This window comes from Trachymyrmex cornetzi, unplaced genomic scaffold, assembly GCF_001594075.2.
Source record: "Trachymyrmex cornetzi isolate Tcor2-1 unplaced genomic scaffold, Tcor1.1 scaffold227, whole genome shotgun sequence".
Classification (NCBI taxonomy): Eukaryota; Metazoa; Arthropoda; class Insecta; order Hymenoptera; family Formicidae; genus Trachymyrmex; species Trachymyrmex cornetzi.
The window spans coordinates 957,916-977,138 of NW_017296923.1; the positions used below are offsets into that span (position 1 = coordinate 957,916).

Sequence of the window (19,223 nt, forward strand, 5' to 3'; positions counted from 1 at the left end):
ATCAAGCCTTTATATCAATAAAATATACGCATGAATTAATCACTTATGTTAGTGACAGCCCGGTAATATAGACTTTAATTGAATCAACAGCATTTTTTTCTCAGTGTGATTGGTTGAATTCTGATCTCTAATTCACAATCCTCAGTCAATGCCTATACTGTGACACGGGCTTAGGATAAAGCAACATGTGATGAATACACAATGTCTCTCTAAAACGATTAAAATTCAGCAACAGCTGAATTTTAAAGAGGCGGTCCGTTTTGTCGGACCGTCGCTACTTTGCGGGAATCCGGCCTCGTTCGCGGTGTCTTTGAGACTGCAATTGGTGAGCGAAAGAAAAACGACCGAAAGAAAGAAAATACACGAATACTTTGCGTTCGGCGAGCCTTGGCTCGCGAACTTCTCGCCATGGGAAGTCAGCATTCCGGTGCTGGTTCACCCGGTGTGCCCCCCGTCGCCCGTGTAAGGGGCCTTTCCATGCAGACGTCGATAGACACCAATAGACACAGGCGAGTGTAACGAGCACACACTAGGCGAAGTGTGGCGGGCACACCGGTCCCTTTCTTATTTCTCCGCGAGCCACGCCTAGCCCACTTGCCCCGTAGAACATTCGCGTGCACCCTTCACCGCACAAGACCGCTGGTGCAACCGCTACACACACGCTTCGGCAGGAAACGTGGGCGAGAGACTTCGGGCATCGATATATCTCGGTTGATGGTATCGCCGGAATCAGGCGCAAAATGAGCGATTTGAACCACTCTCGTTTCACTCGGCTCTCCCCGGACGTATCAGCGCGAAAGGAACAATTTCAGACTTCAGCCGCATATATATGATACGTAGACGCGTGGAAAATGCGCAATAGGGACTATCCTATTTGACGAAATGTTATATTAATATGCCTATGTTTGGCAGAGGTTATATATAGCAATTAAGTAATTTTGCTCGCGTCGGATTCATGTAACGCAATGGTGTCTAATGTGTTCCGGTGTTCATAGAATTGAATTTTTTATACTTTCGTGTAGTAGGAGAGAGAGAGAGAGAGAGAGAGAGAGAGAGAGAGAGAGAGAGAGAGGAGAGAGGGGGCACAGTACAAGAAATAAAACGCACGTGATTTGTACAGCTGGAAATGTAGCACCAATTTTCCAGGTGAATAAATAACACGGTTTTCTAAATCGTTTCTTGCTCAGTTATTGATTTTTCGCTCGATTTCCCATTTCCACTTTCCCACATGGTTCGTTAGAATAATCGAGTTTTTTTGGACTTATAGTCTGACACATATCCACATATATTGACGCCTCCAAAACATATTTCAAAAGGAATATCTTAATTATTTAAGTCATACAAAAACAGGATAATTATCATCGCGAGCGTTTCAACTTTGTTTTGAAAATTGCACATATGTAAACGAATGTGAATGTTAATACGTGCATAAATATGACAATCTGGAATGTCATCTACCTTGTATATTACTCTTTTATTTATATCATTAATATGCGTATTTTAATGCGATTTTTTTGACTGAATGTAATTCTCATATTACATATTTTACGTATTTATCAAAATATTTTTAGATTAGAATAAATACGTTATCTTAAAATAAAAATAATGTTCAAAATATTTTGGAGATAGAAATTATGTATTTACTGATAATTTGCATATACGAAGTAAGAGCATCTAGAGAGAAAACGTAACCATGAATGAGTCACTGACTCTTATTTAAACAGATCGCTTTCGTGGAAACAGACTTGCGACAGTGTTATAAATAAATATATATACTTTATAAGTCATCGATAAATATGTATACTTTATAAATCATCTCATTTTATGTAAAATCGATGTATTTAGTTGCTGTTTTTAAATTCGCGAAACAGCGATCCAAATAATAAAATATTTTTTTTATTTATGTTTTATTCATGTTTCCAAAGAAAAGACGAAGTGTTGCCTGTCGATCGACTATATTTTTACGTATCAATAACTGACCATAATCTAGATCTGTTCCACGAATCACTGATCTCAGCACAGGATATTGCGACAATGATCTCCATCTATTAAGCGCAAGTGGCGCAGGAAATATGATATGTCTATGTATATAAACACCATATATCACTTTGTCTTATGAAGAGAAATAGATTTCCGAACGAGTCAAACGACTTCTTCTGAAATCTATTTTCGATCGCTTGGCTCGCGAAATGGATCCTTAGAGCCAAAATTAAAAACGATCGTGAACTAATGAGTCACGTTTTGGACCGGCCTGAAAATAATCGGATGCAACCGCGGCAAATGAACGGCATAGACCGTAGGTGCACCTCCCGATGCTTCCTGTGCGTTGTGTAGGCGTGTGTAAAGAAATTGTTCCCAGCACCGCGCCTTTGTCAATTAACGCTACATCCGTCTTGAGAATAATTTAATTGCGGCACCCTTGAATATAACGGGCTTGACGCGATACCTCGCAGCGTTATAATTTATGGTGCAATTTCTCCCGCGCGAGTTTCTTTTATTACAAACCAGAGATATCGCTATTACTTTCCACTTCGTTCCCGCGCGAATCGTTAGTGTTTCGCAAAGAATCTTTGAACGCGTCGAGAAGCGGAATGATCGGATCAAGATGTTTCAACTGTCTGAAATATAAATGAACATTTTATACAGAATTTACAGAATAGGAGAATAATTTTGTGAAGAAGTAACTCTTCTTCTTGATATTTCCGCTTTGGAGAAACTTTTTGTTAATCATTTTTATAAATATCTTCCCCCTAAGAATTATTTATTAAGTTTCAGAAAAAAATGAAGATCTTTAAATACTCGTAATTCTTTTTGTGGCTTTCAGGAGCAGATCTAACCCAGAGAATAATATGTCCTAAATGCGGACATAATATGTCCTGAAGACGTCATCAAGATGTCTTTCAGATATCATATCATAAAAATATTCTCAAGACATCTTATGTCCCATTTTTGAACATTCATACTGTCTGGAAACTTCTCGAGAATTTAGCAGGAAACAAACAAGTTTGTCTCTCGAGGCACAAAATAGTATACTCATTCGTTATTGCACAATTGGTATTATAAAATAAAATAATAATAAGGTTCAATATGTATAAAACGAAATGAATATTAAAAGGGCATAGAACCAATATTTTAACAAACAATTATAATTAGAATAATAACATTACATACATACATACGTTTCGACTCCGATCGGGTCGTTTTCAATGCAAATAACAAAAATTTACTTAGAAATCCGGTAACAATAAAAAAACTTTCAAATTACATAATAAAAATAAAAATAACTTAACATAATGTCGCTAACCTAATATAAAACAAAAGTTAAAATAGTAACATTTCATAATGAATAAAAAATACAATGTCTTGAATAGCTGTTGCAAAAAAGTAAAACTTATTTTTATTTTTATTATGTAATTTGAAAGTTTTTTTATTGTTACCGGATTTCTAAGTGAATTTTTGTTATTTGCATTGAAAATGACCCGATCTGAGTCGAAACGTATGTATGTATGTAATGTTATTATTCTAATTATAATTGTTTGTTAAAATATTGGTTCTATGCTCTTTTAATATTCATTTGGTATTATAAATATGTAGCGGTAATAGTCGCTGGCAATTGAACTTTTTGATGTAAAGCAGTGTTCTCGTATTCATATACTGGTTTTGACCGAATTGTAACGACATTGACGTGCATGGCACATCATCCTTGCCTACTCATTAGGATGACGTAAGGGAGCGTTAACGAGTTCGCGACCGGTGATTATCGGGAGAATCAAAGCGTTTCATCGAGCGGGCGTACTACTTTTCTGCTGATCTAATATAAACACTTCTCTGTGTTATAAAAGCAAACCGTTGTAACGGAGAGTTTGTATTTGCGGAGGTCGACTATTCGTCGGGGCAAGATACGGGGCTGAAACGGCGATTACGCTAATGACTTCTTTTCTTGCGATTATATACGGCCGTTGCTGGCATCATCGTCGGTTATTCTGACATTATCCAGGATGAAATATTCGTATATCCCGTAAGTAGGTTGATTATGCTCTATGTCATATGGTGTAAAAGAAATCGTGCTTCACCAATTATCGTATTCTACTCATTTAACGGAACTCATTGCGCTCGGCAAGGTAACAGCTGTGTAACATTTGCAGTAGCCGTAATTAATCGACCGTTGATTATACTCCCCGTTACGCGCGTTTATTATGTCGGTATCGGAAGAATGTAATCTATCCGCAATTAAAGGATAGATTTTTTGCGGACGATCTATGCCGCGATGTGTACGCCGTGCGGGAACTAGACGCGGAACTGGATTAAATCACTGCGCTAATAATCGCAATTCATGTCGTGATGTCGTAAAAACGGTTTCTTGGATGCACTTCTTGAATTTGTAGCCGCTGATTTCCTCAAAAAAAAAAACCGCATTTACCAAGATCACGTAACACAAAATGTTCTTGAATTTTTTTCTTACAGCGATTAACAATTAATCCACAATTGAGATTCCTGACTATTCATCGTAGTTCTTCAGATTGATGACGTCGGAAGCGAAAAAACAATAAAAATTTTTACAAAATATATTTAATTGAAGTATTTTTCAATAAAACAATACTTGCTTTGTATTTGATAGAGTACACTTGTAAAAAATATTAAAATTTTTCCTTTTATTTTGGAATAGAATAAAATCATATTTATTTCAATTCGACAACTATCATGTAGCTTGTTCTATTTTCTAGTCTCTTAGATATTCAATTTCAAATATATATATAGTTATTCATTGATTAGTGGAACACAAGGAGTTTTTAATATATCTTACAAATGTTCTATTCTATCAATTGTAAATGTTGTTTTATTAAAATACTCACATTTTTATATAATTGTAAGAATTTTTTAAATGTATTTTTCTCGCTTTTGACGTCACAATTCAAGATCGTTAGTGAGAAGCTTTAATTCACAATTGTATCAAGATATTAATATAAATGCCTGACAAAAATTTAATTGATTTCGATTATTTCACTAATATTGCGTATCTCATTATATTTATATATTTTTTTGTTTGTATAGTCCTTTGTATTGCCTATAATTGTTCATTAACATATTATATACCTGCAACCATTAATTTTTTAGCACAATACAACAAGATAGCATAACACAACAAGATAGGATTAACAAAAGTAGCAATTATGTTAGCGTAATTTCTTCGTTGAGTTTCTCTTCACTGCGTTTGTCGCAAAATCATTGCCGCGTTTTAAGTGAATCATTCTAATTCAATGACGCCTAAGACACGTCGCGAAAGGAAGGCCTTCTTCGCAAGAGAGGCGCGAGGAAGAACTTACTTTGCGAAATTAAAATCTCCGAGTTTCCTGCGTGCTCAATCAGGAGGACAGTGACAGACGTCACTCGCGTGCCTTTTCTTTGACTTTGCGTTCTAATGACGGGGCGTTTGAAGCGTGGCATCCTTTCCCGCGTGCCGTCCTCGCCGCCCCCGTAATTTCTGCAACCCTTGCATAATCGCGATTATTTTACGCGGTAAATCCGACTGAACTTGTTGCACACAAAGTCGTGCATCTCTCGTGTCGAACGCGACCTCGGCTCAGAAATCATGCTTCTGTTAAAACATGCCAGCGATTCATCTCGCCCACACGCGAGATGATAATAATAACTGCGTGGATCATGGATCGCTGTAAACAGAAAAAATAGGTGATATTCCTGCACACGGCCTCCACGGCGGATCAGAGCTATTCGATGCATAGATGAAAAATGTATAATTCGCATGCCGCGCGAATATATCCCAGATAGATATGAATTCAGCACGATCCATTCATCACGGCACGACGGGATATGGGCTAAGTTGCAACGCATTGGGAAGGTTGCAATGGATTACATAAATCACTCTGTGGGTGTCGTAGGAAAATCATCGATGTTTGTAACGCGTTATTACATATAAATGAGTTAAATGTTTCCCGTGTTTTTCTCAAAGTAAGGATTATTTCCATTTGATAAAAAATTAGAGCTGCGTTTTATTACTTTTAAACCTGTTATTTAAGTGGATGTTACACTGATCGTGAGAAAAATGTTCTGGTTGTATCAACAAGAGGTATAAAATGCATTCTGTTCATATCAATTAAAATTCTGGTTATCGTAATTGAATTTCTGATTATCTTGACTAGAATGTTCAATAAATTTAACTATAAATGTCTGATTTGTATCTTTATACAAATTGAATCTATCGGAATTTCAATTAATGCCCGTTTCCATGAATGTTTAACTCTTATTTCGGTTCAACTAACTCTTCATCTTTTTCTAGTTCTAAGAATTAGAAAAATTGAAGAGTAAATCGAATTGAGATTAAATTTAATCCATTGGACTGGAACAAAAATAATGCTAAGAATCTCAAAATTCAAGTAGCTGTAACTTTGTTAGAACTGAACGAAATTTAAATTTAAAAAAGGGTTTAAAGCTTAAAATACTATTTTTGAAAGATTCTCTACTTTTGACAGATTCCTGTGTTTTTTGAGTTTCTATAAGTTTGATAATTTTTGCATATAGAAAACTGCGACCTGGACAAAAGAAACCTTTCTCATTTTTTAGACCTGCCACGTGGGCCTGTCGCGTATATATTGTTCACGTGAATTGTTTCAATAATCGCGTGGGAACACATCACTCGTGGGACATAACGGTGCGCGTCAAGGCGCGGTCGCGCGTTGTTCGAAGGCGACCAAGGAAACTGAATTTAATTTCGCGGAACGCGCCGTCCGAATGAAGGCACGTTATTATGTCGCGCATAAATCAGAGGCAAGTTCGGCCACTGATTTCCAAGTGCATCGTCCTGCATCGCGCTTTCTAACGTGACTGAAATTACCGCGAAATTCGCTACGCGTAAGTTACCGAATGAGTAACATCGGAGAAACGACAAAGTAATTTGCATACGAATGAAATGATCCTCCGACAGCACGGGACCATTGTGTTTCACAGAAGGAAATCACGATGATTCGCGGGGGCCCGATCGATCCACGAGAATAATTGGTTTTTTGGCGTTGTTAAAAATTATTTTTAAATTCACGCAACAATGTTGCAAATTTGATACGGACTAACGCACGTAATCACGTGTGCGTAGAGGGATGCAATTTACATAGGCTTGCACGTTGGTGCTGCCTGTTGCTCTACATTCCTGAGCACGCTCAAGGTCCTCCTTTACTTTATCAAGGATGAAAAATCCTCGCCGTTAATCCTTGCATACCGATGCCCAATTAATAGTGAAAGTTTCCGCAGTCGCCCAGCATTATAACTAGAATCTCTAGGATCGGTGCCAACTATAATGAATCACGTTTGAACGTGATCCTTTGATCACTTTACCATTTTTGTCGGAAAATTACGCCGCAATAATAATATTGAAATGGCACAAGAGAATATGGTTGATATAAAAAAAAAATAAAATAATTATATCGCTCATTTACTACATAACGATATAACTAAAAAATTGTTTTTAATTATAGAAAAAGGACGAAAATATTTATAAAAAAAAAGATATTTTTATTTCTCTACAATCAATTATTATACAAAAATTACATTTCCAAATTAATATTACAACATTTTAATGATTGAAATATTGAATTGATTTAATGATTGAAATTAATTTCCTGGAAACCTTTGTTTTTTAAGTTATGTTGTTGTAGCAAATGAGCGTGTTAATTATACGAATGATATTGCAGACGACATGCATCGATAATTTGAAATCGTAGACTGCAACGTATGCATTCGACGCCAAAATAACACGTAAAATAGTTCTTATATAAGAAATACGGTGGAATCGTTTTTCAAGGAATTGAGTGAATCCTCTCTGCGGTAACGCCTACACGACTTGCGAATTTACGAAGCATAGCAACGGACACAACGGTCTACCGCGTTTTAATAACGCATTGACTGGCTCTTACATAATTGGAAAGCGCTCGTGATTTTCGCACTATAATGCCAAATTAATACGGCGGTAATTAAAGAGTGGATGCCCACTGAGTAGGCTAACCTCGGGGATTAGCGCAACAATCGAAACTTCATGCCCCATTTTTGCGTAGCGAAAATTCATTAATCAACTGATCTTTCAAGGCAGTTGGTCGATAAAAATATTAAGATATACATCGAAAAATGCATTTATTACCTAAGTATAATTTTTCTATTTTGTGGATTACTAACTTATCCAATATTAACTTATTAAAAAATTCTGAAAATTATATTATTCTGTGATATTAAAAATATGAATATTCATAAAAATATTTTTTTAATAATAAGAGAATGTTTTATGTGGATTAAACCACATTACAATTTTTAATGAGGTACATTAGTCATTCTTATCATATTTATTGCACGCGAAAGGATTTCACTAAGACAGTCTTTTGAGAAATGTAGAATCGTAGATAATGTAGAGTAATTTTCAAGAGATCTAGTTTAACGTACTTATTATGCGGAAAAGGGTTTAATTAAGCCCGGAAGGATGATTTTTTTTCTTTTTATGTAAACGATCATGTTTGGCATTTTTATACCCCAAATTAAAATGGCTATTATTAACAATATATTGTACACTGTTAAGTCTTATAGGGTCAAATTAACTTAATGTGAGTAATTAATTATCATTTTAGTAAAAAATAACGATATTATTGAGTAGGAGCAGTGGCGACTCACATTGAGTTAATTTGACGCTATAAAATTTAACAGTGTATATTATTAAACGTTTTTCGATTTACTGGTATTTAATAATATGCATATGGATTTAATCATAACTTTCTGAAAAAAAATACTAATTAAACAAATATTAAAAGAATTATATAAGTACGTTATCTGCTTGCTGGGTTTTGTTTAGAAATACTATCGTAATAAGCTTATTACAGTGTTTCTATAACAATAAAAATTTTAATTAATATAATGTGTTGTAAAATTTTGATTAATATAATTAATTAATTTTGTGTTGCGAGTTTTCGATGGAATTGCATACTTAAAGGTTCGTAAGGAATAGTTATTAAAAAGAAGAAAAAATATGCTAAATAATATCCATACAAAACAATATTTTACAACAATGTTTTCTCCGCTGTGGAGTAAAAATTCCCCAGGTGACTATTCCCGGTGTAAGAGGATTTAGCGAATTAATAAAGATTCAGGTCGGATGCTGCGTCATATCTCGGACTTTTCTTAGTGTATTCTGTCGTATCATTACGTTGCCGTCTACTTACGATTACTGACGAGACGCGTGCATGATTTCTTGCGATTATCCACAGTTAATCTGCGTTTTCGCAGAACGCTCTAGATATTTACGGTTTTTGACGAGCATTCACGTGGCAGGGCTCCTTTCTACTTCTGCCACCGTCCCACGATACCCGCCGGGCGTGCACGTGACTAACGAGCACGCGAGGCACGTGCACGCATGCCAGACCTACTAAACAACTGTCAGTAGGTCTGGCCACGAACGAAGGCGAGGAAAAGTGGGAAAAATTACTGCGAAACCGGCCGGACTGTATGTTTTATCCATCGTGTCAGAGAGTACCGTGCAACCTTGGCAAGTACGTCAGTAAGAGCTGCGAAAAGATTATGGTGATATTTGTGGAAGTCGCGACGGAAATTATGTCGAAACTGGTCTCAATCGCTTTAAGAAAACGGGGGGAAAGCTTGCGTAACAATGAAAAAAATTCAAAATGCAGTTTGCCGCATTTATATGCGATACTATTGAGTAATCGTTTGTTGAATCGCGAAGTCTAATCATTGTTACTGTAAACCATTTTTGTTTAAATTAAAATAATAACAAATATAACTGTAAACAAGATTCATTTTACATTATATTTGCTGAACGAACAAAACGATTTTTCTGTGCGCTTTTTTCGTACTCTTCGATCGCAAGATTACTACATACATATGTGTATATATATATATATATATATATATATTGATTATTTTTATATGCGTTAAATATTAAAAGACGTTCTTATTTTTGCTGTATGTTACAGAAAACTTGGCGCCATCCGAATTGAAGAAACTAAGAAACAAACAGAGGAAACAGCGCAGAAAGGCTGAACTCGAACGACAGCAAGCCGCCCAGGCTCAAGAAAAAAGAGAGCAACATAACAAATCTCGGCAGCAGAATGACTCTGATCTTGAGCAGCCCACATTAGACGAATTAATTCCGGAAAAACTGGAAAGGGTTAGTTTAAATAGTGAGATGATAGAAGAATGTTGTCTTTTAAATCATTTTGCCTTATCATTTAAAGCGGTGACATTGAGATATTTTTTATGCTAAATATAAAAGACATAAAAGAGTACACCAATCACAAAATTTAAAAAATTCTTGTTCTGATCTTGGTAACGTTATGCAAAGTAAAATTGATAAAATCAGTAAATAGATCTTTTTAAACCTTACAACTTTTATTTGAAACATTTTTTTATAAAATTTATATCTTTCGAGATATTCTGGGGTCTCGACCTTTTAAATATCTCGTATAATTTCTTTAACAGTAATTAAACATATTTTTTCAGGTTGAAGATCCACTGGAACAAGCGATAAAGTTTTTACAGCCCCTGCAGGAATTGGCGTCGAATCGGATAGAGACGCATCTCATGGCTTTCGAGATATATATTCGGAAAGGTACTAGAAATATATTTAGCATATAGAAATATATAGCGCACACACATCCATACAAATCAAGTTGCAATTGATGAAAATTATTTTATGAGACTGACTAACAATAAGTTGACGCGAAATAATAAATATCTGTTTCTCTTACAGGTCGTACTCTTCTCATGCTACGCTCGATAAAACGCGCTCATAGGTTGGACGTGAATAATCCAGACCTACATACGTGTTTAGTGCGTTTTCTGTTACACACCAGTAAGTCACCGTTGGAAGGAGCAGTAGGCGAGGTAGTGAAGCGTCAGACCGCCGGAATCTTTTCCAGTACGAAGGCAGCTCAACTAAATGCCGAGTACTTGAAGAAGAACAGGAATTCATTGCCGCATCTGTTGCAAGGCGCAAGGATGCTGTACGTCCTGGACCCGTCCGCGCAGACGAAGGCGCTATCCCTTGTGACAAGCATCGAGGAACTCGAAGGCGTGACACTACAGAACTGCACAAAGGTGCTTGATGCATTGCGCAATAGCGACTTCGGACACTGTGACGATACGATAGCCGATTATATGACGAAATGCCACGTGCGGTTTCCATTCGCTACCGCGTTTCGGCCGCCCGAACCGAAAACCAACAATCATCAAGAGAAAGAGAATTCAATCAAAAACTGATCCAGGTACGCGCTATTGCAGCGTCACTGAATCTATTATCGTAATTAGACAAGTCCATGGAGAGCCGGGATACAGAAACGTTCTTCTGATCTGCGCTAGAGGACGTTAAAAATCACGTTTTTGGTGCCGTGGTAAAGAAACGAAACGAAATTGGCAAGATAATTAATTGAGTAAAGCATGTGTTATATACGAACTGTTCTTCGAGAATATTTCACGTAGTGCGAACAGTGCTGAGACAATGCTGGATAAAAACAATCCTAATAAATTATAATGCAACGAGGTGCGGACCACCTATAGATTCTGGAACGTGGTCCAAGAATTTTACAGGAAGGAAAATAATGAGAAAAAAGAGAGGACGACTTAGATAAATATTAGTTAACAATCGAGATCGATTAATTTGACACGTTCCGCTTATCGTGAACAGCGACGCTAAATACGAGAGGTGGGATGAGGATCGGGGATGGGAGGGGAATAATCGACGAAAGTGCGGACTGTTTTGTGGTACGGGACGTGCAGTGTGTAAAATAACACGTATGAGACTAACACATTGGTACAAAAAGACAAGACTTGTATACATACATACGCGCGCTCTAAAGCGAATATTTCTACTCGACTTAAGGTGTACAATTTCCAGCGATGCCTACATAATACTCTACTATGTAGAGGCTGCAAAACGCTAGATGATCATCGAAGCACCAAGTACTGTACCGTGCATGTCCGTCGTCGCATTTTGGATGGACTCCGTTCCCACATCGTGTACTAACTTCTGGTTCGCCTCATCCGTGAACTGTTGATTTCAATGAACAAAATGATTCTAACGCTTTTCTTTCTAGACACATTTTATTTCTGCGTTTTTTGCCCAGGGTAATGATCTACGTTTGGATTGGAGCCCTGATATTCCATCGAGAAGTCAATAAGGAAGTAGTGTCCGTTTGCGAAAGTCTCTGTGAAAGTTACTATAGGAACGATAAACTGCGTTTTGTATACGCAAACTACCAAAGTATATCATAAATCGAAAGGCCGTTAGTGTGTTAATAGCGAATATCATCGTACGTATGTACATCGACGGATTGCGGAAATTTTAATAAATACAAGGTTTTTAAAAGCCTACCGGTACAAGTCAAAGGATGTTATAATTACCTCGTTTGAATTCCGAAAATAACGCTGCATATTTATAAGTTTTCAGTTTTCCCGTAAAAAATTTTTTTCGATACGAGATGACATAGATACTATCGAGCTATTAAATAATATTTGTACATATTTCAGGTACTATATCAATAAGTGTATAATGTCTTACGACTTTCTTTCGAATGAGCGACAAATGAGTTCGCCGCCGATCAATATTGAATGTTTATCACCTACTCAAACACGTCATAACAATAATCATAAACATATAGTAGATATCTACGTTTTTGATTGTATTAGTTATAATATATATTTACCTCTTCAATCATCCGCGTAAAATATATTATCACAAAATGACGAGTGGTGAGTCGATGGAATAATTTAACAAAGTAAGATCGGTTGTCCTCAAATCATTTTTTTATTATTCCTTCCGTAAATGCATGGAAATACTTTCTCGAAATTATAGAATTGTGAGATTAAGAAAAAATTTAATGTAATCGCTTTTGTTTGATTGAGATGAAATTACTCTAGAGCTGATAGAGAAGAAACCGGTAAATATTTAGGTTGACTCCTAAAACAATATGAACTATTACATTATTGTGTATATTTCTATTTAATTTATTAAAAGCAATTATTCGATTTCACGACCTACTGAAGAATCTACTGAAGAATCTAATATGGTTGAATTTTTTACTTTTCATTTGAATATCTTTTCTATAAAAGTATGAATGAACTCTGTACGTAATTTTCATGTGTTCATGAAAAAGTTCACATATTAATTGCTCCAATCTTTATCGGAGGTTATTACCTCGATGTAAAAACTTTTATCACGCGCATATATAGACAGACATCAAAAAGATAGAAAATAAATAATGCTAATTGCGAGTTGCATTCAAATTTATCGAGAACTGAATCTAGATTCGCCTTTCAATCCCCAACACGATATTGCACGACAAACTAGCTTGGGTTTTTCTCTAAACCATATCTTCTTCCATTTCTGAATATAATTGGAATTCATCACATAGAATTAATATAATTCTATTCTAAAGAAATATCTTTTGTAATTAAATAATTTTGTGTACATATGATTTGAACACTACTATGATATAATCAAATTTTTGGCATTTTATGTTACTTCACAGTAATTACAAATATCTACGAATTTTCAGATTTCTATTAATATTTTACTTTAAAGATGATGTAATTATTGTAATGATTAATGTGAATAGTTGTAACAATTCACTTGCTCACTCTAACGTATGTCAAACATATAACGAAAGTGAAAGAGTATTCATGTGAATCGTAATGCCAATATTTTGTTTCGATAAGCGACATTCTAAATTTAATTTATTGATTTATATTAATACGATGCATAGTATTCTATGCTATAATCTCAATTTTCTACAATATGTAAAATAACTTCTATATGATGAATTCAAATTCCGCAATGTATAATCATGCTCATTGTCTCTAACGATCCTCACATATTCATAACTGAGGAAATAAGTGAAATAGCATTTTAATTGAATGAATTTGAATATGTATAGTATGTACATAAAACACGTATTAACACACGCGCATATACATATATATATGTATCAAACGTCTTTATTGTTTAATTGTTTCCTTTTATTATTATATTGCATCATCATGGAAACATTATATCATGTAAAACTGGTCTACCTTTACTCCGCTTAATTCGAAGAGAAAATAAACATTGTTACATATTTCTATTATGCCATAAGAACATTGTGTCACTGTTTACATTTGTACAGCTGATAACACGCATAAACAGAGAGTTGTGTCATATACTTAAATCTATCTTAGTCTTACTGCAATTGTTTTGCTTTCTGTACATTGTTTTATTTATTTTTTTCACATCACTTGGTTAATCAATATCAGAAAACGGGATTGTCACATGAAGATTGAGGAAAGAGGCAGGTTTGCTTTGCCTGCATTTGTACCTACTCTTAATTAATACTTTTATATGTAAATATTAGTGTCTCTCTGAACTTCCAAAAAACAAAAAACCAAAATCAATATCCAACAATACAATCATAAGTTGTATTTTCACGTACTATCTGATGGTTAATATTATTTGAAAAGGATTCATTCTATGAAATGTCAAGTGAAAAAATAAATAAATGAATAGAAACACATGAAAAGAGACAACAATTATTTTATTGCTATCACAATGATAGAAACAAAATACCTCTCAATTTTTATTAACTTATTAATTATTTTCTGCTAAATAGATATTTTTATATATACTTAATATTCTTTTAAGATATTTACTCTATAAAAAAATAATAAATAAGATACACACGCATCCATTATCAAATCAAATTTATTCATGTAAGATACAACAATAGTGATCAACATAATGATATTAATTCTCATTTTTTAATCTTCTTGTTTGGTCGGAGTTTGCGGTAATTGGTTCATCTCAGTCCAGTTAATATCGCTGAAATTAATTTCTATTTTTTGATTCTTTGGGATGTACTGCCTAAAACGAAATTTAAAAAGATATGCCGTAAGATCTTTGTTATCGCAGTGATAAATTGATGCAGCAATTTCAAAGAATAAGCACCTATACATTACACCCGTAGCCTCAAACATTCTTTTCGCGGCTATTGTTTCGACTTTATGAGCGTATTTGTCGGACATGTAAATCACAGTTTTTATGCCGGACTGTATTATTACTTTCGCGCACTGGTTGCACGGAAATAAAGCAACATATATTGTGCAGTCTTTAACGTTGCTCGAATTTTTGTTTAGAACCGCATTAACTTCCGCATGACACACTACAACCCAACGCCAATAGATTGATTAGTGCTTTTGATAACGAAATAATCCTAGACAACACACACAAAGTTTAAAATTGGGATATAAGATGTCTTAGAAATATTTTAAAAACATTTTTGCGAGAATCGTCTAAAAAATGTCACATGTCCCGATTTTAGACTTCGTGTTGTCTATGGGAATTCACTGTTTCATACATTTGTAAAAAAATTGTTTATTATATGTATTGTACCATAAAGATATTTCGATTCTAAACTAGTATGGGGACCCCTTTTCCAAGGGAACTCATCATCACTACATCCTGTGGGCATCCCATTATATCCGATACCAACGATTCTCTTGTCATTATTAACGATACATGCACCGACCTGGGTGCAAGGATCTTTGCTCCGTTTAGCAGAAAGGAATGCAATGGCCATGAAATATTCGTCCCAATCAATGTACGTCATTCTTTTAGAACTGTCTCTATATTGATAAAACCAATAATAATCGAATTATGAATACATTCATCTAAATATATCTATTCCTATATTATATACTTATTACAGGAATAAATATATTTTTGTATTAGAATAAAAATATACCGTTCGCATAATGTTCCAGCCATTGTCAGTTAAGCCTTTATTTAAATTTCTCACAAGAGCACAGATCAGGTATTAAATATTTTTTTATTATTATCTAAATATCGTTAGACAGATATAACAGGCCTTTGAAAAAAAACTTAACCTATACGTAGAAAACCAGAACAGAAATGTGGAGAATTCCCGCCAGTTGTCATCTAAACTGATGAGAATCACACATAAGATATAAAGACTCCAAAGGACCGGTTGAACACGTTCGAGCCGGTAAAGTAGCTAATCTACTTGCTGAGCAAACGCTGCGTGGATAAGTATAATTAAAATAATTATAATCCATGTATATTTTGCTATGCGAGTTTGTATTATGCTTTCAAAATAATATAAACATATATAAACTACAATGTTTGTCTCGCAACAGAAATTATATATTAACATTTATCCATTTATCTAACAAACGTGGACGTAATTTGAAATAAATTAAATTGCTAATTAAAAAAACAAAGTAAAAATTAAAAAACAAATATACTAACATAAATTAGCAAAATATAGGCTAAAGTAGCTAGCAACATTATTCATGTCAACAAGCCGGTTAACCGAGACAGAGCACACAATATTTGTAAAATATTTATAAGATTTATTTTAAATATTTTGTAAATTTTTTTTGTGAGCTAGGATTGCACAGACCATAAACATTTATTATAAATATTATAAAATATTCATTGTAAATGTTATGAAAATACTTAATAAGACATTATAATCCAAGTAAAAAATACTTATTAGAAATATTTATTTATATTTATCATAAATATTACATAAAATATATTTAGTCTATATTTTAATATTTCGAATAAAGCTTTATATAAAATATATATGAAATATCTATATAACATTGCAAAAAAAGAATATTAATAAATATTTATCATAAATATTCTATGCTGTCTGGGAACTACTTTGTTGACTTGAACGAATCCATGTTATCATTTAATTCTTAAGGGGATCTTAAAGCAAAGCTCCGACGAAATCACTAGATGTCGCGCCGCGCGCCGCACATCGATGTCTTTTTATACTACCACAGCAATATCTCACACAACTATGGCTGAGTTTGATTTGGATGTTTTCAGCGTTTTCAACATTTCTATCTTTATTTTGCATTTAATGAACGATAAAGACAGAATGATGATTATAAGCGCTTAAAGCGTGTGAGCGTCTAAATCAAATCCAGCTTATGATATGATCCCTTAAGGGGATGCTGGAGTGACCAAATTGTCGGGATTTTGCAGATCGATATAAATCTCCGAATTTACTGAACGGAATCAAAAATCCTTTTACTGGATTGAAGTAGACGCAAAATTTGGGAGTGCTGCAATAGACTTTGTACTAAAATCGAAAAGTTAAAAACTTTTATAGCTCGTATGAACCAAACGATAGTGCAGCGCACAGCGTATTACATGCACAAACAATATACTGAGTTTACGAAACTAAGATTAAAAGCTTCAAAAGAAAGATTTATATCGATCTGTAAACGACGTGTACGAATGCTGAGCGAAGACTTGAAATGGTAAACAAAACAATAATTGTGTCTAGCACTATTATAAAATTTGGAATTAACAAAGGTCTGTATTTAAAAGATCGATCCCAACTAATAAGTCCGTCTGTTGATCCCGCATCCCCTTAGTCTTCTTTGTCGAAGGTTGTGATAATTGATCATCAATCCAGTCAATATCGCTGAAATTCATCTCAGTCGAGTTAATATCGTTGAAATTAATTTCTATTTTTTGATTCTTTGGGATGTACTGCCTAAAATGAAATTTAAGAAAATATGCCGCAAAATCTTTGCTATCATAGAAATAAATTGATGCAACAATTTCGAAGAATAAGCACCTGTACGTTACACCCGCAGCATCAAACATTCTTTTTGCGGCTTTTGTCTCGACTTTATGAGCATGTTTGTCGGACACATAAATAACAGTTTTTATGCCGGACTGTATTATTATTTGTGCGCACTTGTTGCACGGAAATAAAGCAACGTACATTATGCAGTCTTTAACGTTGCTCGAATTTTTGTTTAGAATCGCATTAACTTCCGCATGACACACTACAATCCAACGTCAACAGATTGATTAGTGCTTTTAATAACAAAATAATCCCAGATGATACAAAGTTCAAAATTAAGATATGAGACGTCTTAGAAATATTTTAAAAACATTTTTGCGAGAACCGTAAAAAATATCTAAAAAATATTGTATGTTCCGATTTTAGACTGTATTGTCTGGGAATTCACTGTTTCATACATATTTTGTTTTAAAAAATTGTTTATTAAATGTATTATACCATAATAACGTTTCGCATCTAAACTCTTGCGGGAACCCCTTTTCCAAGGAAACTCGTCGTCACTGCATCCCGTGGGCATCCCATTATACCCGGTACCGACGATTCTCTTGTCATTATTAACGATACATGCACCGACCTGGGTACAAGGATCTTTACTCCGTTTAGCAGCAAGGAATGCAAAAGCCATGAAATATTCGTCCCAATCGTACGTTGTTTTTTTAGAATTGTCTCTATATTTACATAAAACCAATAATAATCGGGTTCTAAATACACGCATCTAAATATATCTATTCCTATTATTACAGGAATAAATGAGGAGCAGATTTCAAAATGCGTTTTGTCCAAAATTTGTAATTTTCAGAAAACGAGAAAGAAAGAAACTTTGCATATAAGAAAATTACTTTACAGAAAATAACAATATATGCCAATCAGTAGGACGTGAAATATTAAACAAAATTGCTAAACAATTGCTAAAAATGTTAAACAAATGCATTTTGTTTGTCTCTAGTCAAAAAACATAACGCACTTCAAAATGTTTTTTTACCATATAAATTTATTAATCATGAAAAAATGCTTTCTGAATATCTCAGAGTAGTTTATAATTTGAGTTTTTCAACACTGAACACTACGCCATCTCTAACTAAAAAAATGAAATTTTAGACAAAATGCATTTTGAAATTCTGCTCTTCAAATATATTTTTGTAATGAAATAAAAATATACCGTTCATATGATGTCCCAGCCATTGCCAGTTAAGCCTTTGTTTAAATTTCTCACAAGAGCACAGATCAGGTATTAAATATTTTTATATTATTATCTAAATATCGTTAGACAGATGTAACGGGCCTTTGGAAAAAAAACTTAACCAATACGTAGAGAACCAGAACAAAAATATGGAGAATTTCCCTCAATTCTTATCTAAACTGATAGAATTGCACATGAGATGATGAGACATAGGGTGCGGTCCACTTGACGCTACAAACATAGTGTAAGAAACAATAAGTGCATGACCACTGAGCGCTTAGTGAGCTCTTGTATCTGATTGGCATATTCTAGTAGAGCTGAAAATATAGACCAAACAGGTAGAAGAGCTCACTGAGCGCTCAATGAGCAATCGTGTTTCTGTA

General features: G+C 34.4%; 2 protein-coding genes across 2 annotated transcripts in view; one reads left to right on the forward strand and one right to left on the reverse strand.

The window, feature by feature from the left end:
* Naa15-16 (N-alpha-acetyltransferase 15/16) overlaps positions 1–13,402 on the forward strand; it is a 45,418-nt gene extending 32,016 nt beyond the window's left edge. Inside the window, exons 9-11 of the mRNA XM_018506612.1 lie at positions 9,978–10,171; positions 10,504–10,612; positions 10,754–13,402. Coding sequence (XP_018362114.1) covers positions 9,978–10,171; positions 10,504–10,612; positions 10,754–11,262 — 812 coding nt within the window. The 3' untranslated portion in view covers positions 11,263–13,402. The remainder of the gene's footprint in view (positions 1–9,977; positions 10,172–10,503; positions 10,613–10,753) is intronic.
* Positions 13,403–14,790: 1,388 nt separating this feature from the next.
* Positions 14,791–19,002, reverse strand: LOC108760547 (uncharacterized). Its single transcript, XM_018506570.1, has 8 exons — positions 18,820–19,002; positions 18,099–18,328; positions 17,649–17,862; positions 17,377–17,564; positions 15,916–15,967; positions 15,422–15,654; positions 14,978–15,191; positions 14,791–14,893 (listed from the first exon to the last, which is right to left on the reverse strand). The coding sequence occupies exons 1-8, from the start codon at positions 18,840–18,842 to the stop codon at positions 14,791–14,793; spliced, it is 1,257 nt and encodes a 418-aa protein (XP_018362072.1). The 5' UTR covers positions 18,843–19,002.
* Between the last annotated feature and the right edge of the window lie 221 nt (positions 19,003–19,223).